Genomic DNA, 27,308 nt, shown 5'->3' on the forward strand with positions numbered 1-27,308 from the left:
CTTTTCAAAACATGGAGCCTTTATTCAGGGAGGGATTAGGATTATATTGTATTGTCAGGCAAATTTAGGTTCAAATTACTGCAAAGCTTTTCAACAAATTAGGGCCAAATATCTTAAACTGTGGTATAAATATGCTACTGTGAGAAGAGAGAGGAGAGACTATTTGTGGACTTTTGGGCTTGGACGTTGTTTGACGTTTTGGATATGTCACCTTTGTCCGTCCAATCTGCTGAAAAAGTTGATTCATAATTACTTCGCATTAGCTTCTTTTTTCCCATGCAGTATGTTGTTTCTTGTTATTCATAGAAAAATGTTTACTGGAAGACATACTTCCCTTTTTCTCGCAACATGAATAATGATTAGCTTTGATGTTTGATCCTTGGTCAGAACGAAAAGCACACAGAGTTACAGTCACATTATTTGTCTGCAACATTTTTGAATGTAGCTGTGGTCAGTGTGTTGGTGTTGAGGTCAGGAAAAGACTGGCCTTATTCTGGCCCTATACTGGCCTTATTCTGTGTTTATGACGGATACTTTAAAGGAGATTTTTTTGTAGAATTGCATTTCACTGTGTGTCAACTACCAAACGATAACTGCAATTTGCATTTCAAACTTTGAGCAGAGGAGAGGGGGTTTTGGATAGAGTGCTGTGCTGTTTCTGGTGGTAGCGGAGAGAACCTTGTGGGAGGTCACGCTGTGGCTCTGTGTACGTGCAGAATGTGAATAACCTCAGCCTGTACACTTTCTGTTTTCCTTTGAGGAGTGAAACTCGGCAGGTTGAGGGCTGCGGGTGACTCGGGGTGAAAGGGAGTCTTTCAGGTGGACACATTTCAAGGATGTTTTGGGAAGCAGTGATGGAAACGGGGGGGGGGAGAGGTGGCCCATTCCCCCACCCTAGGGTCCTTGTGGTGTCAGAGCAAAGAAAGAGAGGAAGGGGGAGTCTGTTGTAACACAGAATGTCTTCAGCCTTCTCTGTATTAACCTCAGTGAAAACAAGCCTCTACAGAGTTCAGCCACAGTGACACACTCTGGAGCATTGGACCACTCACCGAGGACATGCTCCCTAGGTCCCTAAGGAAGGGGAGATAAAAGCAACAGGGGGGGAATTATGAGCTGCTAACCCACACCTAAACTAATATTTATGTACCATACTTACAGCACGGATAAATGTTGACGATTGCTCGGTTTCGGTTTGCCCAAAATAAGCAAAGTAAGTCAGGTGGAACACTTTCTGACTCTGTTTGATTAAATCCTATGATACTGAAGGTATTACGAGAAAGCCTACTCACCATGTCGGACACTAATAAAAACACAAAGGTGAATCATGTCAGGTTGAATGCCTGTGAGTGAGCAGCATTCGAAAGCCATGAAAAATATCTGCTAAAAAACATTTAGTGGAAAAAGTACCTTGATCTTACGAAAGCAAAAGTACCTACAACAGTGTAAAAGCACGCCATTTCAAGTAAATAGTTCATTTGCCTGCTCCTCAATGCCAAAATTGTAATGTTTATATCTCTAATCTTTATAATTTCATACTTTGTATTACTTCTAAATTCAGTTAAAGGAAACTACGCAGTACATTGATACATGGGAGATAACACTGACCTGGCTTAAACTGAATGTGTTTGTTCAGAGAGAATAAGATGAAACAGCAGTCAAAGTACAGCGTGCTCTGTGTTAAATATTGACGAGTGAACTGTACTGATGTACTGAGTACACAGCGTGCTTGTAAGGGGTGAAGAGCAAGAGCATGCAGGGCCTGTTACCCATATTAATCTTTCACAACAACACATCAGGATCTATTATTATTGCGTTGACCTCTTTGGCCTCTGCGATTTCAACATTATGGCTAATACACCCTTAAGATTCACTTAGAAATCAATACAACATATGTATTGAGCATTGTAGAGGACATGGGATCACAATGGGTTATATTTATTTGAATACATCGTATGGCTATTCTATACAGCTTATTATTCACGCCAGATAAATCCAGTTGTACAGTGATTCTTTATGTGTAGTAAAGGAAGGAGGACAGTATAACCAACAATGAAATAAGTGACTTTTAGACATGAGTTTTTTACAGAATTCAACATTATAATGCATGATTTTGGAGTACATCAGCACAGATGACTTGCACGCTGTATAAGCTCAAACATGAGAAGGTTCAATGCACAGAAAGATTAATGAGTGTGTGGGTGAATTACTGGTTAGTAGAGACCACACAGCTGGCACATGATTTTTCAGCATCAGCGAGAAAAACAAAATAAGCACTGGTTTATATTGCAATTTGGGGTGACTCTAAAATGACTCACTAAATACCCTCATATACATAACAATACATACTCATGGTTTATTATGAATTAGGGTTTTGGGCATATACATCAAAAGCTTTAATTACATTATTTGTTTTTCTTACATGTTGAGGAAGCTATATTTAGTTTTTTTTAGTCAAGAGTTGAGGAATACAATTTGCATTTGAAGTCCAGATAATAGTGAGAACACAATATTGTCACAATTTTAGCAGCTGAAGTAAGGAAGCTTATCATTTCCTATTTAGTTTAATCAAAGCTTATAAAACAAAAGTCCTTGTGATACAAGGCAACTATAAATATTTCCTTAGAACACGTACCTTATATTGTACCTTATACCTTATATATATATATTGGTTTTTCCTTAACTGGACAAGCAGTTTCACAAGTTTTATTTCCCCCTAACTTTGGCAGTGATCTTGTAGTCTAACGGTTTTAGTGTTAAACCATAGGAGCAGTTTAAAGACAGGTCATCATTATCACGTTTTTCAAATCTGCATTGGTGGAGTAGGATTGCAAAGAATATAAATATCTCAACTTTGGCAATCTGGTTCCCAATACATCTTCTCTTCCCTGCTGAGAAGATCATAACGTTGTTGGTGATATCCTTGTCAAGGCAGCCCTTTTCATCTAGAAAGCGCAAGGGGTCAAAGATATGTGGATCCTTCCACTTCAGGGGGTCGTGATTAATGGACCACTGATTGACGAAGACCACTGTGTCTTTGGGGATGTGGAGACCTTCGATGGTGACGTCTGAGGTTGTGCAGTGGGGGATGGTGATAGGGACGAAGCTGGTGAAGCGCATGGTTTCGTAGATGAAGGCGTCCAGGTAGGTCAGACTGTTTCTGTCTTCGACAGATGGCAACCTGTCCCGCCCAACCACTTTGTCAATAAGCTCGTGAAGTTTAGTTTGCATGTCTGGGTGTTTAGCCAGCAGAAGGAGAATCCAGTGAAGAGCGGTAGAGACGGTATCCAAACCTGCGCCAATCAGATCCGATACCGTCCCCTCAGTGTGACCTTTGGTGAGGCCATTGTCATTGTCAGCCTTATCAATCACGGCAATGATGGCATCACTCATATCCCTCGTTACCTCTGGATCAAATGTCTCTCTGTGCTCATCCACTTTGTTCTGGATAAACCCAAAAAACTCTTTATTCAAGTCTGTGAAGTTCTTAAACATGCTGCGGACTGGATTAGGGAAAGACTGAAGCCATGGCATCACATCTACCAAGCTGCCAGCTCCTACTGTCTTTCCAAAGTCTTCTACCCTCTGTAACAAGGATCTGAACTCAACGTCATCATGTCCATAACGTTTTCCAAAGCACAAGGCACAAATCACATTGGCTGCAGCAACTGTCAGCTCCTGAGCGGGGTTGAAATACTGGCCCTGAGCACCGAGTTTAAGGAAAATCTCCACTAGCTCTGTGGCTTCAGCCACAATTTGCTGCTCAAAGGCTTTTTTGGTCTGGCTGTTGGCAGAGGAGAATGCTCTGATCGTTGATTGAGCAATTTTCCTGTGGATCTTCCACTGTTTGCTGTAATTGGTGAAAGTTATACTTTTCCCCCCTGAAACAGCCTGAAAAGAGACAAAGTTTGGTCTGCCTGCAAACTCTGTGCTGTGCTGTACGAGAGCCTCACGTATTGCCCTGTCTCCATTCAGAACCACAACGTCACTGCAGCCCAGCCGTATCTGGTACACGTTGCCGTATTTTTTGGCGAGCTTGGCGAAGGTGATGTGAGGCATCTGGCCCAGCTGCATGGCGTTGCCCACCACCGGCCAGGCGAAGGGTCCAGGCAGTCTTTTCTTGAGCTTGAAGTTCCTGACCCACAGACAGGCTTCCAGGCAGAGGAGGAACACTAAGGAGGCGACAAGAGCAGGCTGGACCTGTCCACTCCATTCCCTGATGATGCTGCTGCCCTTCACACCAAACTCTGAGTCCATTTGAGCCATTGTGTTATCCTCTAGGTAATCTATCATCAACTGTGTCCAATAAAAAGGGACATTTTAACTAAAAGTGGCAGTCCATTTCAAGTGCTTCCTCTTGTTGCGAGCTTACATGCATAAAAACAATCCTTTAAATGTCTCAATCTACATTAAGAAAAGACTCACATGCTGCCTCACCCTCCGTCACAGAAGCTAGTGAGAAAGGCTCGATCAGGTTCAAGTCTTAACACTTTGCTTATATGTATCTCTACGGTGGGAGGGGTCAGCGACTCAGGTTTTTTATTATCTCTCCCCTCCTATTTTTGACAACAGTCTGGAGACCTTAGTCCCATTCCCACACAGGCCCCATTACAGCCGCGTCCCTTGTTGGATAAGGGAAACGAGAACAGCTACTTAAAAGGTCCTGTTGCCAAAAAGCACCGATTTATTGACAAAGAAAAAACAGAGATTACCATGACACTTTTAAAAAGATAAACAACTGTTCATGCTCCTGTGTGCCCTGATTGGTATTTATCACAAACTATCTTATTTAAAGTTGTTAATGCCCAAAAAGGACGCACTTTAGCTATGTGACTGAATGGATGGATGGCTTATAATGTAAGTAATGGACAGTAAGCTGGGGTTGATTGTTTTTGCCTCTGGGGTTAGATGATTGTGCTGTTTTCTATGGACTTTCCGTGGCCATTTTAAACATGATTTGTTTTATTGTATTTACAGCCAAACTGTTAATTATAACCATACAGGGGAAATTCTCTGAGATATCACCATTAATGCTGAGGGATCCAAACTCATAATAGATACAAACAACACAAATTATTATGCTTCATAAAAAGATATGCACAACGTTATTGTTGGCCCTTTAAACAAAGGGTTATTGAGATAATGTAGCTGTTATTGTTATGGCTGCAAATATTTGTAGAGAGATTACAAAAAAAAGGAGTTCAGCTATAAATCTGCTTACTTAAGTCAACGCTTGTGCAACAAAATATATAACCTTTTTTTTTTGTACACATCCGATTTGTTTTAGTGATTTTCAGCCACAAGTGGCGTATTCCAGAGGTTTCTATTTTTGTAACAATGAGTAATGACAGACATCTAAACAGTGGTGGTGCCTAATATCTCAGTGTTGGCACAACTCTGACAGTGCCTGCGTTAGCTAAGAAGTGCTTTGAGACAGAGAAATGTATTCAGAGTCAGACGTTAAACATGAGATTTTAGTTTATTCTAAAATCTAAAGGTTATAGTGACAATTAAAGAGGACACGTTGAGCATTGACAATTCATTTTATTACGGTAATTTCATATATAGCTTATTGTTCCATATTTCCATCATATAAAGCCAACACATTGATAACAAAACATCCTCTATGAGGAATACTTAACATTCAGGGCAAGAGATAGATCCCTTGGGAATTCTATCATCAATTCCTGAAAACAGAGGCATAAAGAGAGTGCAGTGACATCCATGTAGTTTTAAAAAAGTGACTTTTGTAAACAAGCATGTTTCTGAGAATGCCCCATGATTAAAATATATTTGCTGCAGATGTTGGGTTATTGTTTGTACTGTTGAGACTGGTGTGGTTGGCACAGGGGAACTGCAGTGCTTATACAGTAAAACTGAACCTTGGTTGCATTAAGTTTGTGAAACGTTCATGGTTCATGGCAATGTTTCTTCCTCTTTCTTTAGACTGGGATGGATGTCCCTTGATGGAAGACTTCCTTCTTCACAAACATGCCCGCCTTTTTCCTCCACTTGGACCAGCATTCTTTGTTTAATGTGTTCATATGCTTTGAGTACAGTAGATAGTGAAAAACATTAAACGTCATTACATTTATTTATCATACCTGAAATTATAAAAAAATATTTTGCAGCTGCTTTACGTGGCATAGGTTGAATATATTTCTACATATTACAAATGAGAACACAATGTCATCAACTGACTTAATAACATTCACAATCATTTCATATACATTTATATTAGTTTAAATTGACATTAAGGGGAAAGTAGTAATTTCCTGCACCCATACCATACATGTACATGCGCAATAGTAGACTTAAACAAGCACACATCTCAGAATAATGTACAAAAACTCATCAAGTATGGAGTATTTTGTGAAGCAGTATTTTGATTCATTTGCATTGAACAGTCTATAAGCTTGAATTCTACCTGTAGGTAATATAACATCTTTGACATCATATTCTCAGCCCTGCACCAATAATAATTCAATACAGACTGCTTTAAGAGGCCCAGTTAATATAATCTTTAAATATGAAAATTACACAACAGTAGGATTTAGTGCAGGTTACTCACTGTTTAATGTCATTGGTGAAAAAAAAGTGTTTGCTGGCCTTGAGTCGCAGTAAGGGGACATGGTGTTCATGCTGGGGAAACTAAGCCGAGCAGCTTCCTCCTGAGCTTGGCGCTGACACAGAACTGGAGGGGCTTCAGCGTGAGCCCAAAGGAGCAGTCAAGAGAAAGGGGCACAGAGGGGTCGCTCTCAAAGCTGCACTGGTGCAGCAGGACGGCTGTGAATAAAAACACTTCCACCTTTGCGATCTGGTCACCGATGCAGCGTCTTTTACCCGTTGAAAAAATCATCACACCGTTTGTTATGTCCTTATCTAGGGCCCCGTTTTCATCAAGGAAGCGCGCAGGGTTAAAAATGTGAGGGTCCTTCCACTTCAGGGGGTCGTGGTTGACGGACCACTGATTGATGAAGACCACTGTGTCTTTGGGGATGTGGAGACCTTCGATGGTGACGTCTGAGGTTGTGGAGTGTGGGATGGTGACGGGGACGAAGCTGGTGAAGCGCATAATCTCGTAGATGAAGGCATCCAGGTATGCCAGGTTGCTTCGGTCCTCGATCGATGGCAGTCTGTCTTGGCCTACTACTTTGTCTATGAGCTCCTGCAGTTTGGCTTGCATTTCTGGGTATTTGACCAGGAGCAGGAGGATCCACTGCATGATAGTTGAAATTGTGTCCTGACCTGCTCCAATAAGATCCGTGACGGTTGCTTCAACAAACTCTTTGGTCAGCCCACTATTCCCTACGTGTTCGATCTCGTTGATGATGGCGTCGCTCATGTCCCGGGTCACATCAGGGTTGAAGGACTCCCTGTGCTGCACCACTTTGTCTTTCACGAAGGAGAAAAACTCCTCATTGAGGCTTTTGAAGTTTTCATAGACACTGCGGACTGGGTTAGGAAAGGACTGAAGCCAGGGCATGACATCAACCAAACTACCTGCTCCTACCGTCTCCCCAAACTTGTCCAACTTTTTTATCATGTTTCTGAACTCCAGGTCTTCGTGTCTGTATCGCCTCCCAAAGCAGAGAGCACACATGACATTAGCAGCAGCTACTGTAAATTCATGAGCAGGGTTAAAATACCGTCCATCAGTGCTGTAGCGCAGAAATGCCTGCACCAATTCCATGGCCTCGGCTGTAATATTTTGCTCAAAGGCTTTTTTGGTCTGACAGTTCGCAGAGGAAAAGGCTCTGAGGCTGGACTGGGCTATTTTCCTGTGTGCTTTCCACTGTTTGCTGTAGTTAGTAAAAGTCATACTCCTGCCTCCAGAGACCATCTGGAAAGAGACAAAGTTTGGTCTGCCTGCAAACTCTGTGCTGTGCTGTACGAGAGCCTCACGTATTGCCCTGTCTCCATTCAGAACCACAACGTCACTGCAGCCCAGCCGTATCTGGTACACGTTGCCGTATTTTTTGGCGAGCTTGGCGAAGGTGATGTGAGGCATCTGGCCCAGCTGCATGGCGTTGCCCACCACCGGCCAGGCGAAGGGTCCAGGCAGTCTTTTCTTGAGCCTGAAGTTCCTGACCCACAGACAGGCTTCCAGGCAGAAGAGGAACACTAAGGAGGCGACAAGAGCAGGCTGGACCTGTCCACTCCATTCCCTGATGATGCTGCTGCCCTTTACACCAAACTCTGAGTCAATTGCCATGGTGACAATTTCTTTACACACTTGTTCCTCAAAAAAACTAAAAAATACAATTTCTTCAACAAAAATAGTTTAAAAAATCTATATATCCTAAATGAAAAACATACCTATGATATTTCAATCAAATGCCAGTGAGGTCATAGTGGTCAAAACCTCAGAAAACTGATAAAATAAGTGAATAAGATGAAGTTCTTTAGTCTCTTCATCAAGATTTAAGACTTAAGTGTCTGCTTTTTGCTCCACTCCAGCGTCTTATATGTTTTGCAGTAGGTGGGCAGGGCTCATGGTAACTTTCATACTCCTCCCATTGTGGTAGCCCTGCAGACCCCACTGTATCATCTCTCTGTTGTCGCGCGCTGTCGGAGGCGCGCGCTTGACAGCGTGAGCGTGCAGTGTGAAAGAACGCAGAGAAAAAAGAGTCACATACTGGTGACCGGTTTAGTACGAAACGTGTGGAGCCAATTTGTTTGACTAATTGGAGGACTGGCAGAGTTTGCATGTTTTAAAGTGTATCTTTCTAACATGATTTATTTGCTGGCTGCAGAGGACTCAGCGGGCGAATTAAAAAAACAGTTTGCACACGGTTTGTCCAACTCTTGACTGAGTTTAAACTGTAATTACATTTGTAAAAAGTCTGTGTAATTATTCTGTTACGTGACATCGTTTAATCAATCAGTAAACTAGCTCGTATTTTGATCTGCTTAAAACTAATTTGCATGCGTAAGCAGCCAAGGAGAATTTAAATAGATTTCATATATGCAGCAGCGTGTGTTAAATGAGACGCTTAAATGTTTGGTCTATATAAAGCGATTGATTCCGCTATTTCTAAAGCCTATTTTGTCATTTAAGTCCGTCTGATTCTTTTTCCATAAGTCCCGTAGGCTCAGTGTTAGTTTGTTATAAAAATGTAATGATAGTCGAATATAAAGTTGAGAGAAGTTGCGCAGCACGCATGCAGCCCAACTTCAGAACTCTCAGTCGATCGCGTTTTATGCTGGTCTTCAACATTTTATATTTTTTCCAAAGCTTCATCGCTAAACAATATATTAAATTCACTGTTTAATTAACATGAAACTGATAACGATTTAAAGGTTCACACTTGCAGTTTATACAAAAGAAAGCCCACAGCCTATAATAGAAGATTATCAATATGAGCCCCGTGATCCATATGGAAATATTACAATTGCATTTTTCTTTTTTCTTTCTTTTAATCGGACCGTTTCTTCACCTCCGCCTCTTGACAGTGGAAGAATTATTTCACTTTAAATTCTCACACAACAAACTCCCATGATAGGTGTGGACACGCCACTGCTAGCCCTCCTTGTACATCACATCAACTGCAGTTTTGTATGACAGCTAAAGTTAAATCATACCACAGCAAATGTCAGGTGTTTTCCTCTGAAACTCCCCAAGAAGTAATGGGGGATTCACAAAGGATACACATATAAAGCCCATTAATCTGAGGCTAAATCATATTTCACTTTCCTTGCTTCAGGTAATATATTACGTCATTTATTTTCATGGTTGCACAATCATTTTAGAGAAAAGACGCTTGGATAAAAAGTTTATAGATAAAAAGATAGAAACTTGTATTTCAAAGTGATACATCTTTCCAAAGCTATACATTTCTGTTCTCCATGTGGAAGGCAACATTTGTTTCTTGTTCCTTGTTTCACGGACTGTGAAGTTTATTTTTGTAGGGAGGTAATGACCCTAATTGAAGGTAGTAAAACGTTTCCGAAGCAAGTAAGAGGGACAGAAACTTCCCTACCACACAAGCAATAGTCATTAGTCATTACAAGCAGGATAGGAGGAGAGAAATGGGGAGGGGAGAAATTATATATAATTGACTTTTTAGAAATGCATTTTACAACAAGAGTGGACACTGAGTGATGGGTACATTTTAGAGCCATTATAAAAACAAATGATAAAGAAAAGTTATCAGGAGAATTTATTTTTATTTGCCAAATGCAAATCTAATTTGGCAAATAACAATGCATGGTCTAAATTTATAATTCACCATAAAGTTTAACTTCTTACATGACAGTGTTTTGCCATCAGTGTTTTGCCATCCTTAGAGAAATAGTTAAGATCTGCAAAGAAAACATTCCCATTCTATATTAAGTAACACTTTCACAATCCAACCAAACTCTCACAAACTCTAATGTATAACTGTTTTAATAAACTGACAAAAACAACACATCGTGCAGGCACAGCGTGCTCAGCTTCCCCAAAAATAAACAAAAAGGCAACAATAACAGTAACCAAATTGTACAACTACATTTTTTGTCATTATTTCACAATAATGGTCCTTAAACAGCCTTGTACAGATGTCGGCAGTTTTGCTGGATCATGGCTCTGCCTGAGAGCTGTTTGTCTTGAGAAATGCGGTGTGGCTGCGCACCAAAGCCTCCAGAATGATTTCTCGGTTAACCAGAGACATAGCAATGTCTTCGAATACACCGCCTGCACTGGGGATGACTGTTTCTTCTCTCCTGTCTTCCTATAGGGGGAATCCCCCTCCCCCCCACCCCCCCCCCCCCCCCCCCACTGACACCACCACTACCTCCGCCTCCTCGCCTGGGTCTGCTTCTCATACACATGTGGCCACTCGCATCCCCATCACGCTAATTAGAGCCAGGTTTATGGCTGTAGGAGAAAAGGGGGGGGGGGGCTGAAGTTTGTGTGTATGTGTGTGGGAGGGGTGGAGGCCCCAGTTGGAGGGGCGGGAGGGGGGTGTGTCGCGTGTGTGCGTTTTGCGTGTGGCTGCTGTGTTTGCCTCTGATTACCCCTTGTAACCTGGCTGTGAAAGGTTGGCCCTGACCCTGCGTTGACTCTGGCTGAGGGGGGTGGGAGGGAGGGGGGCCTGTTGAAGGGGGTTTGTGGCGGAGGCGGGGATGGGGTCTATAGGCCGCTGCATGTCATGTGCTGGCGGGTGGGCGCCCGCTGCGTGCAGACATGGCCAATGGTAGACCAGGCTGCCCCGGCTCTGGAGCTAATCATTGTTTACTAGTCTCATTTCCACTTCTCAGTGAGCTACTGTCACGCACAGCACCAACAGGGAGGAAGGAAGAAGGAAAGGGGGAGATTTGGGGTGTGAGCGGGGGGGGGGGGGGGGGCGGGGGGGGGCGGGCAGGGAGAGGAAAGCCAGGGGTCCAACAGGCAGTTGGGGAGCTGAGGAGCTGGTGGGACTTGGGAAAGGGAAAAGTAGAGAGAATGCAAGAATTTGAGTGAAGATCTTATTTTCTTCTTTAGTGAACAAAGGTGAGCCAAGACAGAAAACTTTGCGGCCAAAAACAACCCTGACAAACCAGTAAACAGACCAATAACAACATCCCTTGGGCCAGAGCCATCCCAGGCAGCCAAGAGGAACCACCGGACATTGCTAGTTAGAGATGGCGATGTTTGAAATGAGAAATGTTTTTGCTTGCCTGACCACAATAGGAGGACCGAGGGATACTTAGAAAAGTTGTCACCGACTGACATGATTGTTGTTGTGTGTAAAGTGCCTGAGAAAAGACATGCGAATGCACAATTCAATCCAGCGTGGTGATACCAAATGGACTGGTGGTTGAAGTGTTTGGACATATACACACACTAAATATAAATGTTTATCCCTGCACTGTTAAGTCCAGCTCTTAGGCCTTAGAAAGCTGCAACAGTATCATTTATTTTAACACAAACACACATCAACAAACTTACCAGTGTATGCCTGAACACCTCAGCAAAATCTCCAGTACAGCAACCCAATAATTAACATACAAAACACATACACCCCCTCGTGAAAAATAATAAAAAGCTTTGATTACAAGGACTTAAAATATTTTAGATATGTAGTTTATGAAGGGAACACATGTTTTAGAAGAGTGATTGATAGGCACTGAGCGTGTCAAAAGGCCCATTCACACCGCAGTACTTTTCCCACAAAGGTTCATGAGAACTTAGTTCATCAGAACTCTTTAGTTATGATGAACTAAGTACAGATCGCGTTCACACCGGAATAAGTCCCTGGGGGTGGATTAGGCAAATGAAGCCGCTGACGTCACTTCTTCTTCTGCTTTGGGTTTACTGGCAGGCCACAAGCAACTTCACGGCGTATACTGCCGCCCAAAATCCCTGGCCGGAAGTCCCCGGAGTTAGGGACTGGCCAGCAGCTTCTACTGAAGCCTTCCGAGTAAATCGCCAGAACGCCGACACCTCCTCATCTCCACCGCTCCTATGTTTTATTTTGTGTTGCCGTAAGTTAGTCTCTTTGCGTTTCTGCGCTGGGCTAATGCTAATGCTAATAATGCTAATGCGAGGATAATAAAATGGTGGCTTCATAACACTTTTTGTTTGTTTTACGGGGCGTGGTTTGCAATCCGCCCAGCCAATCAGAAATATAGCTTTTTTTCTCACAAGAGAGCCGCATGAGAGTCCCTGCTCTCTAACAGGGACGGAAAAGGGGGCAAAAAGGTTCTCATTAACTAATTTTAGTTCCGGCTCTTTTTGGTGTGAACGCAACATTTCGGAACTATATCGGAACTAAAGTGGGAAAAGTACTCCGGTGTGAACGCGGCTAAGGACAGAGATGTATATAATTCAGAAATCCCTTTACCCATACTCGGCCAACATTTTTCTTGGAAATAGCAATAAATCCAATAAAAGACATATTTTTAGGGGAATTGTGTACTCCGGATTTCAAATAACAAATTAGCCTGATATGAACCAAGTTTAAAAAGCCTTCAGTCTAGAGGTATGAATATCAGTCTTTAAAACTTGTCGTGCACCGCCAAGGTGGTGAAAAAACAATCATTAATGCAGCTTTAGCACAGAAGCTAGGGAATATTCTGGTTTTACAAACGTTTAATGATAATCCAAAAGTTGAACACAGAAAATGTTATCCAGCAACAAAATGGTTAAAAGTTCAAATGTTTTCACTCAGTTTTAATACCATACATTTATAGAAATGAATTGAAACGTGGTTCAAATCCATGTTTGATATTGTTACAAAAAATAAACACATTTGTACACTATAGCTCATATTGTGTTACATATACTTTTCACCACACGCTACACAACAAACCCCAAACAATTATTGAGAATTTAGTTCTTTCTTTGTGAACTGGTCAAAATCTCCTTTTCTTCACGATAACTTGATATATAAATTCCAGGGCATCTTGTCATCTCTGATAGCTTCGTTGTGTTAGACCTGCTGGGCCATAATACTTTTGGGGAATGTTTTCCTGGAATGATTTAAGGTCTTCGGTTAAACCATGAAGACATGACCCATCCCAAGAGTATGATTTTGCAATATTTTCCTTCACATGCTGCCCTTTAATGTGGTCCTAGTTCAATAAAGCATCAACACATTCAAGGTTAGGGGTTTGATGCGATCCAGCGACCACCCACACTACACATTTTTCATACTTCTATCATCAAGTGTTCCAGACATTGAGTACTTTTAATAAGACGTGTTCCTTTAAAGTTGCACAAAGTCGTTTTTTTCAAGCTCCGCAGGAATTAAAGTTGTCCTTACACCCACTTACCCGGATCAGTTTAACATTTTTTGTAAATGTATAACAAATATAAAAACGCAAATCTATAGGGATATTAAACTAGCAATAAAGTGATAAAAGCAGTAACGTCATAAGAACGTCCAGAAAAAAGGTCCTTACGCAGCAGAGAACAAACTTATTATTTAAGTAGTAACTTATTAGTATAATAGCCCTTTTTTTCCTCTTTTCCCACACTCCCCCTAGACCGGACAGTGTTCCTCTTCACTGTGTGCAGGCTGCGTGATAGATCTTCACTTAATGTGGCACCCAGGACAGGAGCCATGTATTATGTACAGTATAGGGATATTTGTTTCTAACCCCTTAGAGTTTTTGCGTGCTAGGGGAGCAGAGCGGGGATGAGCTTGCGTGCCATGCCGGGCTGGCGTGCACGGAGCTCGGTCACTGAACTCCGGCTTCCCCAGTGAGCGGGGGGGCGGGGGGATAGGAGGAGGTGTGGGGCTGCACTGAGAGATTAAAATGAGACGAGGGAGAAAGCACAAGTAAAAATGGCTTCCAGATGACCCCTACTCTGTGAGCCTATAGACAGGCAGAAGAATCGGTACACAGTTTGTTTCCCCCCTTCTGTCCCAACAACTATTTTATTTGTTGTATACCTTTAAAGAAACCAGCACAGTGGCAATAAGAGTAAAGTGAGGATACTGTAGCCTTCATAAACTCTTAAACAAGGTTTTTTTGTCATTATGGTTCAATTAAAATCCAGAATAGCTTTAAATCAGTGCAATATCTACTGTAACAAAAAGTGTTGACTCTGCGTTTGAGTAAAACTTAATCCTCATATTATTATGAAACTTTTCTTCTGACATGCCACTCAAATATTAATTTGATCGTTTGTTTTTCTTCCGTTTTGGTTTTAGCTCAGACATCCATGTGACTTTGTAATGGGATGGGGACTATGTCTCAGGACATTTTTCATTTCAGGTTGTTTTTATCCAAATGTCTCTATATTCTGGTTTTGGAAAACATGTTTAGTTTATTTTTAAAAGGCGTGTGATATGACCATGCCACCAAGATATGATAGATATTTGTAGTGTTTCCTAGGTGTTTAAAGAGACATCATTAAGTATTCTTCAATATCATAGTATCATTTTATATTTATTTATCTAAATAGTAGGGAATTCACTTTTTGTGAAGTGGCCCTTTTTTAAAGGTCAGATGAATACATATGTCACCCATCATTCATGAAATACAGCATTTAGAATTCAACCATTCCTGTAGTAGAGGAAATACATTTTACAAGACAGTAGATTTACATAGTTCTTCAACTCGGGAAGACAATTTAAAAAGAAAAGCAACAGAACAGTTGTAACCCCAGACTTACTGTGCAGTAAGTTAGTGAACAGCACTCTATGGGATCACACTTTGGTGGGTTGCAAGGCCAAACGTACATATTTGGAAGCTACTGGGTTTAACAGTCTCTCAGGGACAAAGTACTCAAAGTGATTTTCCAGAGACACGGCTACTGCCTTGCCCTACACTGACTTCTTTTGGCTGTCACTAGTAATCATCAAGGCTTCTCTAAACTGTGTCGCATCTTTTCAATTATGTTATTTTACTACCATTTATTCCGTTTTTATCTAAGCACATGTTGAAATAACATATGGATAAATGCAAATACTCTAATGATAAGAGTTTAAGTCATAAAGAAGTGCACAGAAATTAATAATTATTCCCATTTTTGCGCATGTAAGTCTTTCTCAATATTCTCTGTTCGGGTTATTCAGGGTAGAGTTTGTGTCACGACTTCTCAAAGCGCTGTACTCCTGAGCCCTGTTGAGTGAGAATGAGCACTAGGGAAGAAGAGATGATGTCATGCAAAGTTGGTGTGTTTAATGTTGCAATACAATACAGAACTTTGAATGTGCTTTTCATTCTCCATTGAACTTGGGAATGGTTAACCGTGAAAGCTTTTTGTCTCTTTAAAGCCCAGAGATCACATCATATGTAGAGAGTTTGCTCAGGCACACTAAACATTACGTGCAGTATGGATACTACTGAAAACCCAGCTGAAAACATACCTCTTCTCCCAAGCCTTCAACTTACCCTACCCCCCAACCCACTGACTTCACTCACACCCCACGCTGTATCTCTTATTCACCCCACGCTGCATCTCTTATTCATACATTCATCAACTTTTTCTTTCCTCTCTTCCATTATGTTGTCTTTTGCTCGTTGTCCTATGCTTGCTCCCCCCCTGTCTTGTCCTTTGCCTGTTCATGTAATGTTCATGTTCAATTTTCTTGTCCAATATGTTGTCTTCTGCCTGTTCACCCCCTTTCTGTACTTTAAATTTTTTTGTAAGCGACTTTGGGTTATTGAAAAGCGCTATATAAATAAAAGTTATTATTATTATTATTATTATTACCAGCGGGTTGCTCTTCTCATTGTGTAATTGGGCGGATAATGTTCCGTGATTCCCTCTCTTTTGCACCTCCATATGTTCCGCTTGAGCAGGTCGGTGCATTTAAGTATCCTGAAAATGAAGCGGGGTCATCGAGCGGTCGGGTGACCCCCCTCCACTACTCCCACTCTGTAGATGAGGCGATGGTATGGCCTCAGCAGAGGGACCTGAGAGACCTCAGAGGGCAGAGTCCACTGTCCAGAGCCCTTCTTAAAGGTCACCTATTATGCAAAATCCCCTTTTTCATGTCATTTTTATATCAACATGTATCCCCTTTGTGTAAAGAGATTCTGAAAGTTTCAGGAAAAAAGATTTGCTCTCTTTTTGTCCTGATCCATTTATATAAAAACCTGTCTGAAAATGAGCTCATCAGATTTTGGCCACTTTATGATAACATTGTTTTGGCTTCTGTAACCATTAGCCAATCACCAACCAAGGTAACCCCCCCCCCCCCCCCCCCCCCCCCCCCCCCACCTTATCACCTGAATCTCCTCCTAGACCTAGAGCACCATTGTGTTCTTTTTAACCAAACATCTCTCAGAGGGGCGTGGGGAGGGGCTCCTTATTTTCATCTAAAGTAACAGAAAGAGAATCAGCACTTTGGAAACAGGGCTGAAACAGAGGGGATTATGGGATGCTACAATTATCTGTTTGGTATTTTGAGGCCAAACACTTCAGAGACACGTTTTGTATATATCTGAGAACTATATTATATTGATGAAAAACAGTATAATAGGGGACCTTTAAGTCTCACTGGTGGACACATATACATGCAATATAAGGGCTGTCAAATCTGCTTTGTGCTTCATTCTACCTGTGAAATCTTACGGTAAAGAAACTGTAAAGTTTATGTATGGGTGCTTAAAATCTATGAAAGTTACATTGTTCTGAACTAAGAACAAAATGATCTAAAGAGAGGGTGATATAAGTGTGTGTGTGTGCGTGTGTGGGGCCTCATACACTCTACCACACGCCCAATTTTCACACCACAGCCCTGCGTATCTGGGATAGTAAATTATGAAGCAATTACACTGGAACAGAGTCTTTAGTAAGACCAGGGCATTCACTTAAATTGATTTAAATCATGACTACTGCCAGCTGCTTTCTAGTTTTGGCAACTCTTGTGACTTTTCTGCTTTGTGACTTTAGTTTGAAGAAATACTCTAAATGCATAGTTATGGGCATCTTCCTGATACTGTTGAAGCTGCTTTTGCTTGATAGCCATTTCAGTTGTCTTAAAGTGTGCTGTGTGACACACCTGCTTCTAATGATCTATGCTCCCTCATTTGCGATGGCTATAGAGTTAGTGAAGGAAACTGTCTCAAAAAACGTTTAATGGTTGTCAACTCACTTTAACTTTATTAGTTGAGTCCAGTTCACGCTTACTGAGGAGACTGATTCTTGTATGAGCTGCAGACATTCGATCCTCTCCCTGCTGCTGCTTGAGGAGCAGAGAGAAGTCACTGAAGTGTGTATACTTCCGTCTATGAAAGCAGAGAGATTAAAGCACTTATAGCAAGCAAATGTGAAATAACAGTGTGATCTTTTGAGATGACACAACTTCCAACAGCTTCTGATGCGCTATACAAATATTGTATTTAGCTTTGGGTGACGCAGGGTCAGAAAATGTGTGTGCTGCAGGCGGCTAGAGAACAGATATGTGTGGCTCTACAATTATTTATTTGATAGAAGGATCGAGAGATTCCCCAACAATTTTTTCTCTCCAAATATCTAATCCAATACCTAAACAAAACTTGCGTCAATATCGTTAACTGATCCTGGAGCTGTTTACTACAAATCTTGTATGGATATGATATGGTTGCTATCGTTGTTGTATAGCATGGCTCAGGTTAAGTCCTTCAAAAATACGAACAGATGCATAGAGAGAGTGAATGCCAAATAAACGTTTTTTTATTGACTAGTTTGGAAGTCAGTTATAACGGGAAAAGTACTTAAATGAACACAATTGAAGATGAAATAATGCAACCCTCAACAGAAATGACAAAAGAGCATTACATTACATTACATTGCATTTAGCTGACGCTTTTATCCAAAGCGACTTACAATAAGTGCATCCGACCAACAAAGTACAAACTTGAAGAAAACCGAATCATATAAGTACATCAGGTTTCATAGAGCCAAAACATTTCAAGTGCTACTCAACTGGCTTTAGATAAGCCAGTCCTTTATTAGTATAAGTGCTTTTTTAATAGTTCTATCGCTCGAAGTGGAGTCGAAAGAGATGAGTTTTCAGTCTGCGCCGGAAGATGTGTAAGCTATCTGCTGTCCTGATTTCAATGGGGAGCTCATTCCACCATTTTGGAGCCAGGATAGCAAACCCACGTGTTTTTGCTGATGGGAACTTGGGTCCCCCTCGCAGTGCGGGTGCAGCGAGCTGTTTGGCCGATGCAGAGCGGAGTGCACGTGCTGGGGTGTATGGTTTAACCATGTCCTGGATGTAGGAAGGGCCAGATCCATTCACAGCATGGTACGCAAGTACCAGTGTCTTGAAGTGGATTCTAGCAGTTACCGGAAGCCAGTGAAGGGAGCGGAGGAGCGGCGTGGTGTGGGAGAATTTTGGAAGGTTGAAGACCAGACGAGCCGCTGCATTCTGGATGAGCTGCAGAGGTCGGATGGCACATGCAGGTAGACCAGCCAGGAGGGAGTTGCAGTAGTCTAGGCGTGAGATGACGAGAGCCTGGACCAGAACCTGCGTCGCTTTCTGGGTCAGCTGGGGACGTATCCTCCTGATGTTGTAAAGCGTGTATCTGCAGCAGCGGGTTGTAGCAGCAATGTTTGCAGTGAAGGACAGTTTGTTATCTAGGATCACACCCAGATTCCTTGCAGTCTGATTCGGGGAAACAATCGAGGTGCCGATGTTGATCGTTAGGTCAAGAGTGGGACAATCTTTTCCCGGAAGGAAAAGCAGTTCAGTCTTGTCAAGGTTGAGCTTGAGGTGTTGAGCAGACATCCACTGAGAGATGTCAGCTAGACAAGCAGAGATGCGTGCGACGACCTGGGGCAAAATCAATCATGCGGTAGCCACTTCCTCTGAAAGACTTGGGTAGTAGTTTTTTCTGAAGCTAACTATGATTTGAAAGTTGTGCATGTGTAGAACCGATTGGTCAGGATGTACGTATCAGTAAATATAAACTGATAAAGAAAATGGCAATGTGAAATCGGAACGGTGCATAAACTCAAGTACTTGCTGATACCTATCCAACATTTTAGGCTGTAACAAAGACTTTCCAACCCTTTAGAACTCTTGATGTCTTGTTGTTTTGCATCAATGTTTGTTAAGTATAGCAAATCTTATCTTCTGATTAACAAGTAACTATTGTATCCATCTATACTTTGTTTGGTGGTGTTGTGGTTGCTTACTAGTTCGTACATTGAGCAATACAGCTATACTACTCTCACGTTTGAATTAAAACACTTTTTTTTAAGATGACATCATAGCTACAAACTGGATGAATTAGATGACTCTACTCAAATCTATTTTATGTCATTAAGTCTGGCTCTTTAAAATAAATGAGGACTGACATCTAACTATTAAGTCTTGGAGGACACCGCCAAGAACTCTTTTTACTTGCTAAATGCACATTGTGTAACATGTGTCCCATAGCATTATTTCATAGAAATCACCACCCAGTTTCCAGGATTCATACCACTTTGACATGTTCTTAATTCCCAGCTGCACTGGAGTCCCTCTCACCTCAGACCGCGGTGCACCCTGTGGCCCGGCCCATGTGGGAATATCTCGGAGCCATTGACCTGTTCAGCTCTTTGGCTGCAACAAGCAGTACAGGAATGCATGCTCATGCATATGTATCTGTGCTGTGCAAGCAGACATAAGGATGCTTTCAAGCAGTCATCCCCATAGACACATGCTGTTTATGTAACAACAAGGTCTGCCAGCATGTTTAAAACTCTTACATCATGGTACCTTCCCTTTCATGTATTGTCAGCCTGAGGGTCTCAGGAACTTCATGCTGGAGAAAAAAACCACATTTACAGCGATTTAATGTAAACCATGTTCTTTGGTTAGGTACTGGACATGTCCAAATGCTACACCCTGCTGGATTTGTGTCTATATATGGCCAGCTCTTTTGGTGCTACACTCATTTACGGGGGAATGTAAACACAGAGCTGTTAGCAGACTAATAGCCATTGTTCGAGGAGAGAATTTCTAAACTGATATGGGCAAAGAGTATCTTGTGTTGATTATGTAGTGTGATATGGTAGTGCAGATTTAGCACCAGCAAGAAGTGCCAGACTAAACATCATGAATGTAGCTTTCAGATGAATATATGCGTAATATTTTGATCTGGTTTTATCTCTTTCTTGAGTAGAAGAAATGGAAGTATCTGTACAAAAGCTTTAAGAAGGTATATTTCAGATTGCTGTATATTTGCAGAACAGAACACAATATAGTTTAACCAGCAGGGCAAGGTTTTTTTTTTAAAATCTTTTTTTTAAACACGTCCTGAAGACTTAAATCAAGTTGCGCTCTTCATTACTTTGAAACTATTTCACAGACTGACCGATGTTGGCCCTGTGTTTCGATGAAATGCATTTTGGTAACTCATTGACATTATTAATGGAGCTTCAGAGAAGATCTGCATTTAAGACAGATGTGAAGACTGATGCGTGTATTTTGTAAGAAATACCTAGATGGCGAAATACAGGGGTCATGTTATTCTCATGCAGTAAAGAAACATAGATTTAATTACGTGTAGGACTACAGATAACATTCTCAATGGCTTCCTTTGAGGCACGAGTCCCCCAATACCCAGGCTTCCCATGGAGGCAGACCCAGACACAAACAACCTTAAAGTTTGACCTTCTTACCCCGGTCCCCCGCCATGCTTTGCTGCCCCTTCTCCTCCTTGTAGCACCCTCAACTGAAGGTGATACATTTCCAAATCCGACAGCGGGGGTTGCCTCACAACCCAAATAGCTTAAGAAAGAACAGTCTCGGAGGAGTCCCTCACGCACAATGTATACCATATGCTCATTCAGAGGCCAAGAGGCACCCTATACCTCACATCTGGCATAGACCACCTATGCTAGCTGACATATTCCTCCTCAAACCATCAGAGCCTCTCAGTGGAAGCAAGCTGGCCTCGTCAGTGATCTCCTGCTTCTCTGATGTTTGTATTTGTTTCCGAACTAAAGACTCCTGGGGGTAGTGGGTATATCTAGCTAAGATCAGGGAAAATATACACTATAGAGTTACCTTTTCACTTACATGATCTCTTGTGAATGGCATTGCATCTATTATTCCTAAAATTGCTAAGGGATTTCCAAATAACCCCATGAGGTCTTTCCTTTGAATCAATTCATGTGGAGTTTGCATGATCTCTCTGTGTGAGTTTGCATCTACTTTTGATAGGACTCACCGTTTTAAATCACATGGGTGGTGTGGAGGGGCTTGTGGGGGGTGCAGTTTGTCTGCCAATGCTGCCCACACTGCGAAGACACAGAGCTGGTTGACAGAACTATCCCTTTAGGGGGGGTGCTTTACTTTTGCAGCCATCACTGATACATTCACCTTGCACTATTTTATCAGTTTATTTGTCTTATTCTTCTATGTCCTATGTGTTCATGTTGCACTGTTGGAGGAGCCTGTGAAGTTTTTCATTGCCATATGTACACTGTAGCTAATGTGCACATGACAATAAAGCCTTGAGTCTCTTAAATAAATAAATAGCTACTTGTTGTGGGGACAGAGGATAGGTAGTGACAGGAAAGCCTGGGATTGGTCCGCTTTGGCTTCTTGGATTTTCTAAGTGTGCCCTGATGATTGTTGGGTGTGAAAAAAATATGAAGCAGGTTGAAAAAGGCCAAGTTACTTTTGTACCTTTTGAAATTGGATATAACGGCAGAACAACTTGCAGCATAATTCAGAACTGTTTTAAAAGTTTTCCATTTGTCTTTTTCTTTTTAAAAAGGATGTGACAGATCCTTTGAGTCCTTAAGTCTGCTTTTCATGAAGGTTAACTGAGGACATGGTGTGTGTGAGACAGACAGATGTGACGGCTTGGACTTTACCATGCAACCGCTTTGAGGTGCACTGAGGTCACCAGAGTGGTTTTGTAAGACTCTTGAATAAGGTAAACAATATAACTTCGCTCTCACTTTTACACTCTCTGTCTAAAAGGTGAGGTTGGCTCTTCACCTCATTTTCTACTCTCCTTTTGCTTCCTCGCTTTATAACCGCTCTGTCAGTCCTAATTTGGGTTGATGGGGCGGCTGTTGCATGACAAGACACATGTCTGGGCCCCTGCGTGAGAAGGCTGGCTGGCTCTTGCTGAGCTTGTTTTCTTTGCGTGACCATGTCCCTCCCTCTGTCACTCCTGGCACCTCCCGGCGAGCCCCCCTTTGACCCTTCATGCCTTCGTTAGCTGGCATGTCGCTGGTTTATTTACTTTGGCCAGCCGCCCGTATGAAAGGCACATTTTGACCACGCTCAGGGAGGGGTTATCTTCGAGCGGAGGTGTTGGTGTGTGTGGCGTGTTAGGATGAGCAGCACAAGAGCTCAGTGCTTTGCATGTGTGGCTGGCATATTTAAATGTGTGTGAAATCCCTGCCTGGTTAAAGGGAAATATGCCCCAATGTAACTGCTTTTGAGGAATGACATGCACAGGCAGGTCACTCAGAGTTCAGCGCCCCGTTTGCCGTGCACACAGAGAGTGCCGGAGAATAGGGAGCAGGGGTATCGTGGCAGCGTGTGTTGTTCTCACTTGTTCCCATTGAAGTAATCCAACAAATGCTCACGCTAACATTCATGTCTCTGCACATTCTCTCTCCTGCCAAATTCTCTCCATTGTCTTCTGTGTTGGTATACAAATATAGATAGAGACAATGGGACAGGACTGACACGAATTTGCAAATAGGGTCATGTGAGGATATTGTGTTGAAAGGCTTCTCTTGCACTCGCTGATGCACCTGTGCAGATACAATGCACTCACACATCACACTGTGATGACCCAGTGGCAACTAAAACGTGTGTAAATGTGAAACTTTAACTATGAAGCCACTTAAACTTTTAAAAATGGGTCAGATTTAGTGCTGACATCGGGACGAGTATAATATCTTCTTTAATTAAATATTTCCTCATGTAATTTGTCCTGTAAAGCCATACAAATTTAGAAATATTAAGGAATGAAGAAGAATTAAAGTTATCACTCTTCATACTTCCAACCAGCCTACAACGGTGTTTTGTGCATCTTTTTAATAAAACAATTGTACATTTTTGTAAATACTTTAACAACTGTTATTTACATATGTTGTAGACATTTTAAATTAAGTGAAGCTAGAAAATAAGGAAGAAAAACATGTCTTTGTTGGACAATGCAAAACCTACGATTTCATTTAACAGCAACATCTGAACATATTTGGCAATCTGCACATTACAGCTATGATGCGTAAGGTAATAAGGTAAGACTAAGCAAGATCACTGCAACACTTAATTAAGACATTTAAAAAAAACATTTATTGCAGAGCTACGAATCACTTAAATTTCCATATTATCTTCTTTATTCTGTTTCTGATTTTACGTAAAGCGTCTTTGAGCACCAGGAAAAGCACTATCAAAATTAAATGTATTATTATTATTTATTATTATTATCTTAGTTTCTACTTTGCTCAACATGCATTATAGAACCGACCACTCCTATATTGAGTGTTGCCATTGGACGTAAATCTTGGTATGCAAATAATTGATTATGGAAGGATACTCTAAGATTGCCTCTTATTGGCCCAAAGTAGAAATCAAACAACTTCAGAGAGTTTAACTTATAAGTTAGCGCATAGAAGTGGCAATAATTAAATAAATACAGAAGAAAAAAAATCATAGCTCAACCTACCAGCGTCTAGACAAGATAGTTGTATAGTTTAACAAAGGCATCTAATGTAGTTGGATGCAGGTTGAAGCTTGAAACCAAATAACTTTATGAAAATCAGATAATAGACAGGAAAGCATGAAACTTCAGCCGACGTCACTTCCCACTAATACTCTAAGTCAGAGATGACACGGTGAACAGCAGCAAGAAGAAGCCCATAAATCAGGCAGGATGTCGGGACAGCAGGATAACACCGCCCGACATAGTCACAAGTATGTTCCAGATTAACCCCTGCCACCACTTCAGTGGATACCTCTGCTTGGATGGAATCACTTGTAGCTGTCTGGCTCTGGGAGCTGGAAGTCATGCTTTAGCTGTAAACACAGACACTAGTCTGTAACGAGGAGGAAGGAGCCCACCGAGTCAAACCACTCTTTGGCCTCTTGAGTCCATAGAACTTATATTCCCGGCACAGGGTTGCAAAATTCTCACATGATGATTTTTTAAACATGTTATTTCTGACCAACTCCTGCATGGCAGGAATACAATCCCATTCAAAGAAGGATGTTCAGAAGATTTATATGCCCCGAAATGAACACTCATCAAATCTCAAGTGTGCGGTTTGTCCAATACAATTTTGTGAAAGAGCTAGACCACATATTGGGACAATACACACATTTCTTAGACGGCCATAAATGAAAAACAAGAAAAAACAGCCACGGAGAAGAGGAAAAAACAATCTTCCTCTGATGCTCCAGGAAACAAACTTTTCTGGTGGTCCTTCACATTAAACTGCCACTAACCCAAATGCAAACACACAGATACAAACAAGATCTGATTAGGACTGGCACGAGAGTGGATTCCCGTATATGTCTCATCATGTGATCTTTGTTCATTTATTTGTAGAGAGGAATATATTCTCACACTTGGCTGTGTAGAGGAAAGCACTGTAGGGGGATTAAAGGCTCCCTAAGGAGTAGGAAAGAGGAAACAGACAGAGTTCATCATGCTTGGGCAATGGTATAGCTTAAATGAAATCAGATTCCTGCGGTCTCAGAATGCACACATGCCGTAGACACGCACATATACATGAAACACACCCGTACACACACTGTGGGTTTGTGAAAAGAAAGGAAACAAGATCATTTCCCCCAATAGTCTTATAATACAACTTTAAAAATAGAAATTATATTTTATTAGATGTAATAGATTTGTTGGCCTCTTTATGCCAACTGAAACCGGCTCTTAACAAAACATTTGCATAGTTTTTCCGTAAAAATGTCAATATATAGATTTTTTTACAATAGCTTGCAGAAACGGAACAACATTTATGATGAGTATTTGGCCACTGATGAGTCCAAATCAATATTCAAATACGTTTTAGCTCTGCTTTGGTCTCAACCATTTTCTTAAAGAAATATCATACTCCTTAGCTTCCAAATCTGTTACTGCGCTCCCTAACTTGGCAATAGCTTTGCACATTATGTGAGGCTGCTTCAGGAGGTTCAACAGGTTTTTCTCATACACTGTTCTTATAACTACGTGAAGTAATGCACTGTAATTTGTGTATATCCTAGGACATTTGCATGTTTTCCATATAATTACCAACCATGAAGTAATAAGAGCAAATGAGTAGACATAGAGAATGGTCAGGTGGTTGGTGGGTTTTAAAAAAAGGTTTTGACCCGGTAGATCGCTGTTAAACTATAAATGATTTATTCTTCACATAACTTCTGTAGTTCTTCCATAGTTATTTCAACTAAACCTACTAAGTGGTTTGGTTGCCTAAACCTAACCAAGTTGTTTAGAAATAACCTTGAGTAAGATTTTCTACGAACCGTATTATAAGGATACTTGAGTATGGTTCGATCCAAACAATAACAAAACAGTCATTTGCACACCGTAAAATCCAAAACAATGAGGGTCTCTTTTGAGCAAATGGCAATCCGATTTAAGATTTCTTTGTTCCACACCAAATACTTGGAAATGTTGGTTTGCTGAAATAACCAAACAATTATGAAATACCTATTTTAGTAATACTCTTTGTTAATAAATCTGACTGGATATATTAACTAGTTCACATCTGCAGCCACTAAAGAAAACGTTTACGCTGTTTACGGTGCTTCAAACAAGACTTTGTGATTCTCTAGCACTAAACCAGCAGGTGAATCAGTTCCTGTGGTAAGCTCTTTATCGTTGTGGGAAAGCCTGCACCATTTCTGTGTAGCAAATACCACAACTTCACCAAGTGTGAATTGTAAAGGCCAAACAACAGCCAAGTCAATAGCAAGCAAACTAGGCGCAGAATGAGTGGATCCAGACAGCTTTAGCTTCTTAACCATAAGCTTTCATGTCTCTAAAGTGTGAGACCAAATTGGTAGTTATGAGGTCTGTTAAAATCCTGCTTGAATGAGGAAATACTTCACAGGGAAATTCTGGCAGCAGTGTCTTTTAAGAAGACGATTTACTGCATGTATATGTATATGTTGCATATAAATGAAATCCATTTGAGAGATTTATCACATGTGTTATCAATATTAGATGTTGTTGACAACTGCCTTTATTTATTCAGCCTGCTCTGAAAAGCTTTGAGGCAACTAGGATGTACAACTTTTCTCACTGCCACTGAAGGTTGTTTTGTTAGAAGTTTAATTCAAACAGTGTATGGTAACACATATCATAAATTCTCATCTTGTTTCTATTATTATTTGTCCTTTTTGACTGTCGAACTAAATTACCACAAAATTCTTTGCATTGTTGCGTGCAAAACATTTGTAATAAACGCCCATACTTGTCCATGCTGCACGATAGAGTGAGAAGTGTGATGATTTGATGGACAGATCTGAATGAGTGAGAGTTATTTAGCTTCCTCCACATTTATTAGTCCGCTGGGTGAGCGATGAGTAGCCGCAAGGGTCAAGGGGGGACAAAGAGAGCCACATTTCTTGACATGAAGAGGATCCAACCTTCCTGGGGCTTCACATGACGTGAGAAGGACAGACAGACACCTGTAGGGAGGAGAAGCTTGAAATCCAGAGGTCAAGTTTTCAATCTGAAGGAGCCCTCAGTCACCTCACCCTCCCTTCCACTTCTCCCCTTCCGTGACCCCTCAACTCTCACCCATCCTGATGAAAGATGTTGATGAAAATGAAAGACAGAGCCAGAGCCTTCCAGGACCCAGACGAGACGGTTCATCTCAGTCAAGTGGCGTGTATTCAGCCATCTGGACGTCCCTCCCGAGTTGTGAGGGCGGCGTGTTGTTTTGAGAGTTTCAAGTCACGGTTGGTAACCTGAAT

The 27,308-nt window shown here is 41.4% G+C and overlaps 3 protein-coding genes across 5 annotated transcripts in view; 1 reads left to right on the forward strand and 2 right to left on the reverse strand.

The window, feature by feature from the left end:
• The window catches only part of bmf1 (BCL2 modifying factor 1), an 84,915-nt gene that overhangs the window by 20,716 nt on the left and 36,891 nt on the right, over positions 1–27,308 (forward strand). The window lies entirely within an intron of this gene.
• Positions 1,992–4,472, reverse strand: LOC307047058 (cytochrome P450 1B1-like). Its single transcript, XM_079693775.1, has one exon. The coding sequence runs from the start codon at positions 4,288–4,290 to the stop codon at positions 2,704–2,706; it is 1,587 nt and encodes a 528-aa protein (XP_079549901.1). The 5' UTR covers positions 4,291–4,472; the 3' UTR covers positions 1,992–2,703.
• Positions 5,522–8,422, reverse strand: cyp1c1 (cytochrome P450, family 1, subfamily C, polypeptide 1). The gene has a single exon (XM_079640174.1). The coding sequence runs from the start codon at positions 8,210–8,212 to the stop codon at positions 6,635–6,637; it is 1,578 nt and encodes a 525-aa protein (XP_079496300.1). The 5' UTR covers positions 8,213–8,422; the 3' UTR covers positions 5,522–6,634.

The sequence above is a fragment of the Notothenia rossii genome, assembly GCF_949606895.1.
Source record: "Notothenia rossii genome assembly, chromosome: 7".
NCBI lineage: Eukaryota > Metazoa > Chordata > Actinopteri > Perciformes > Nototheniidae > Notothenia > Notothenia rossii.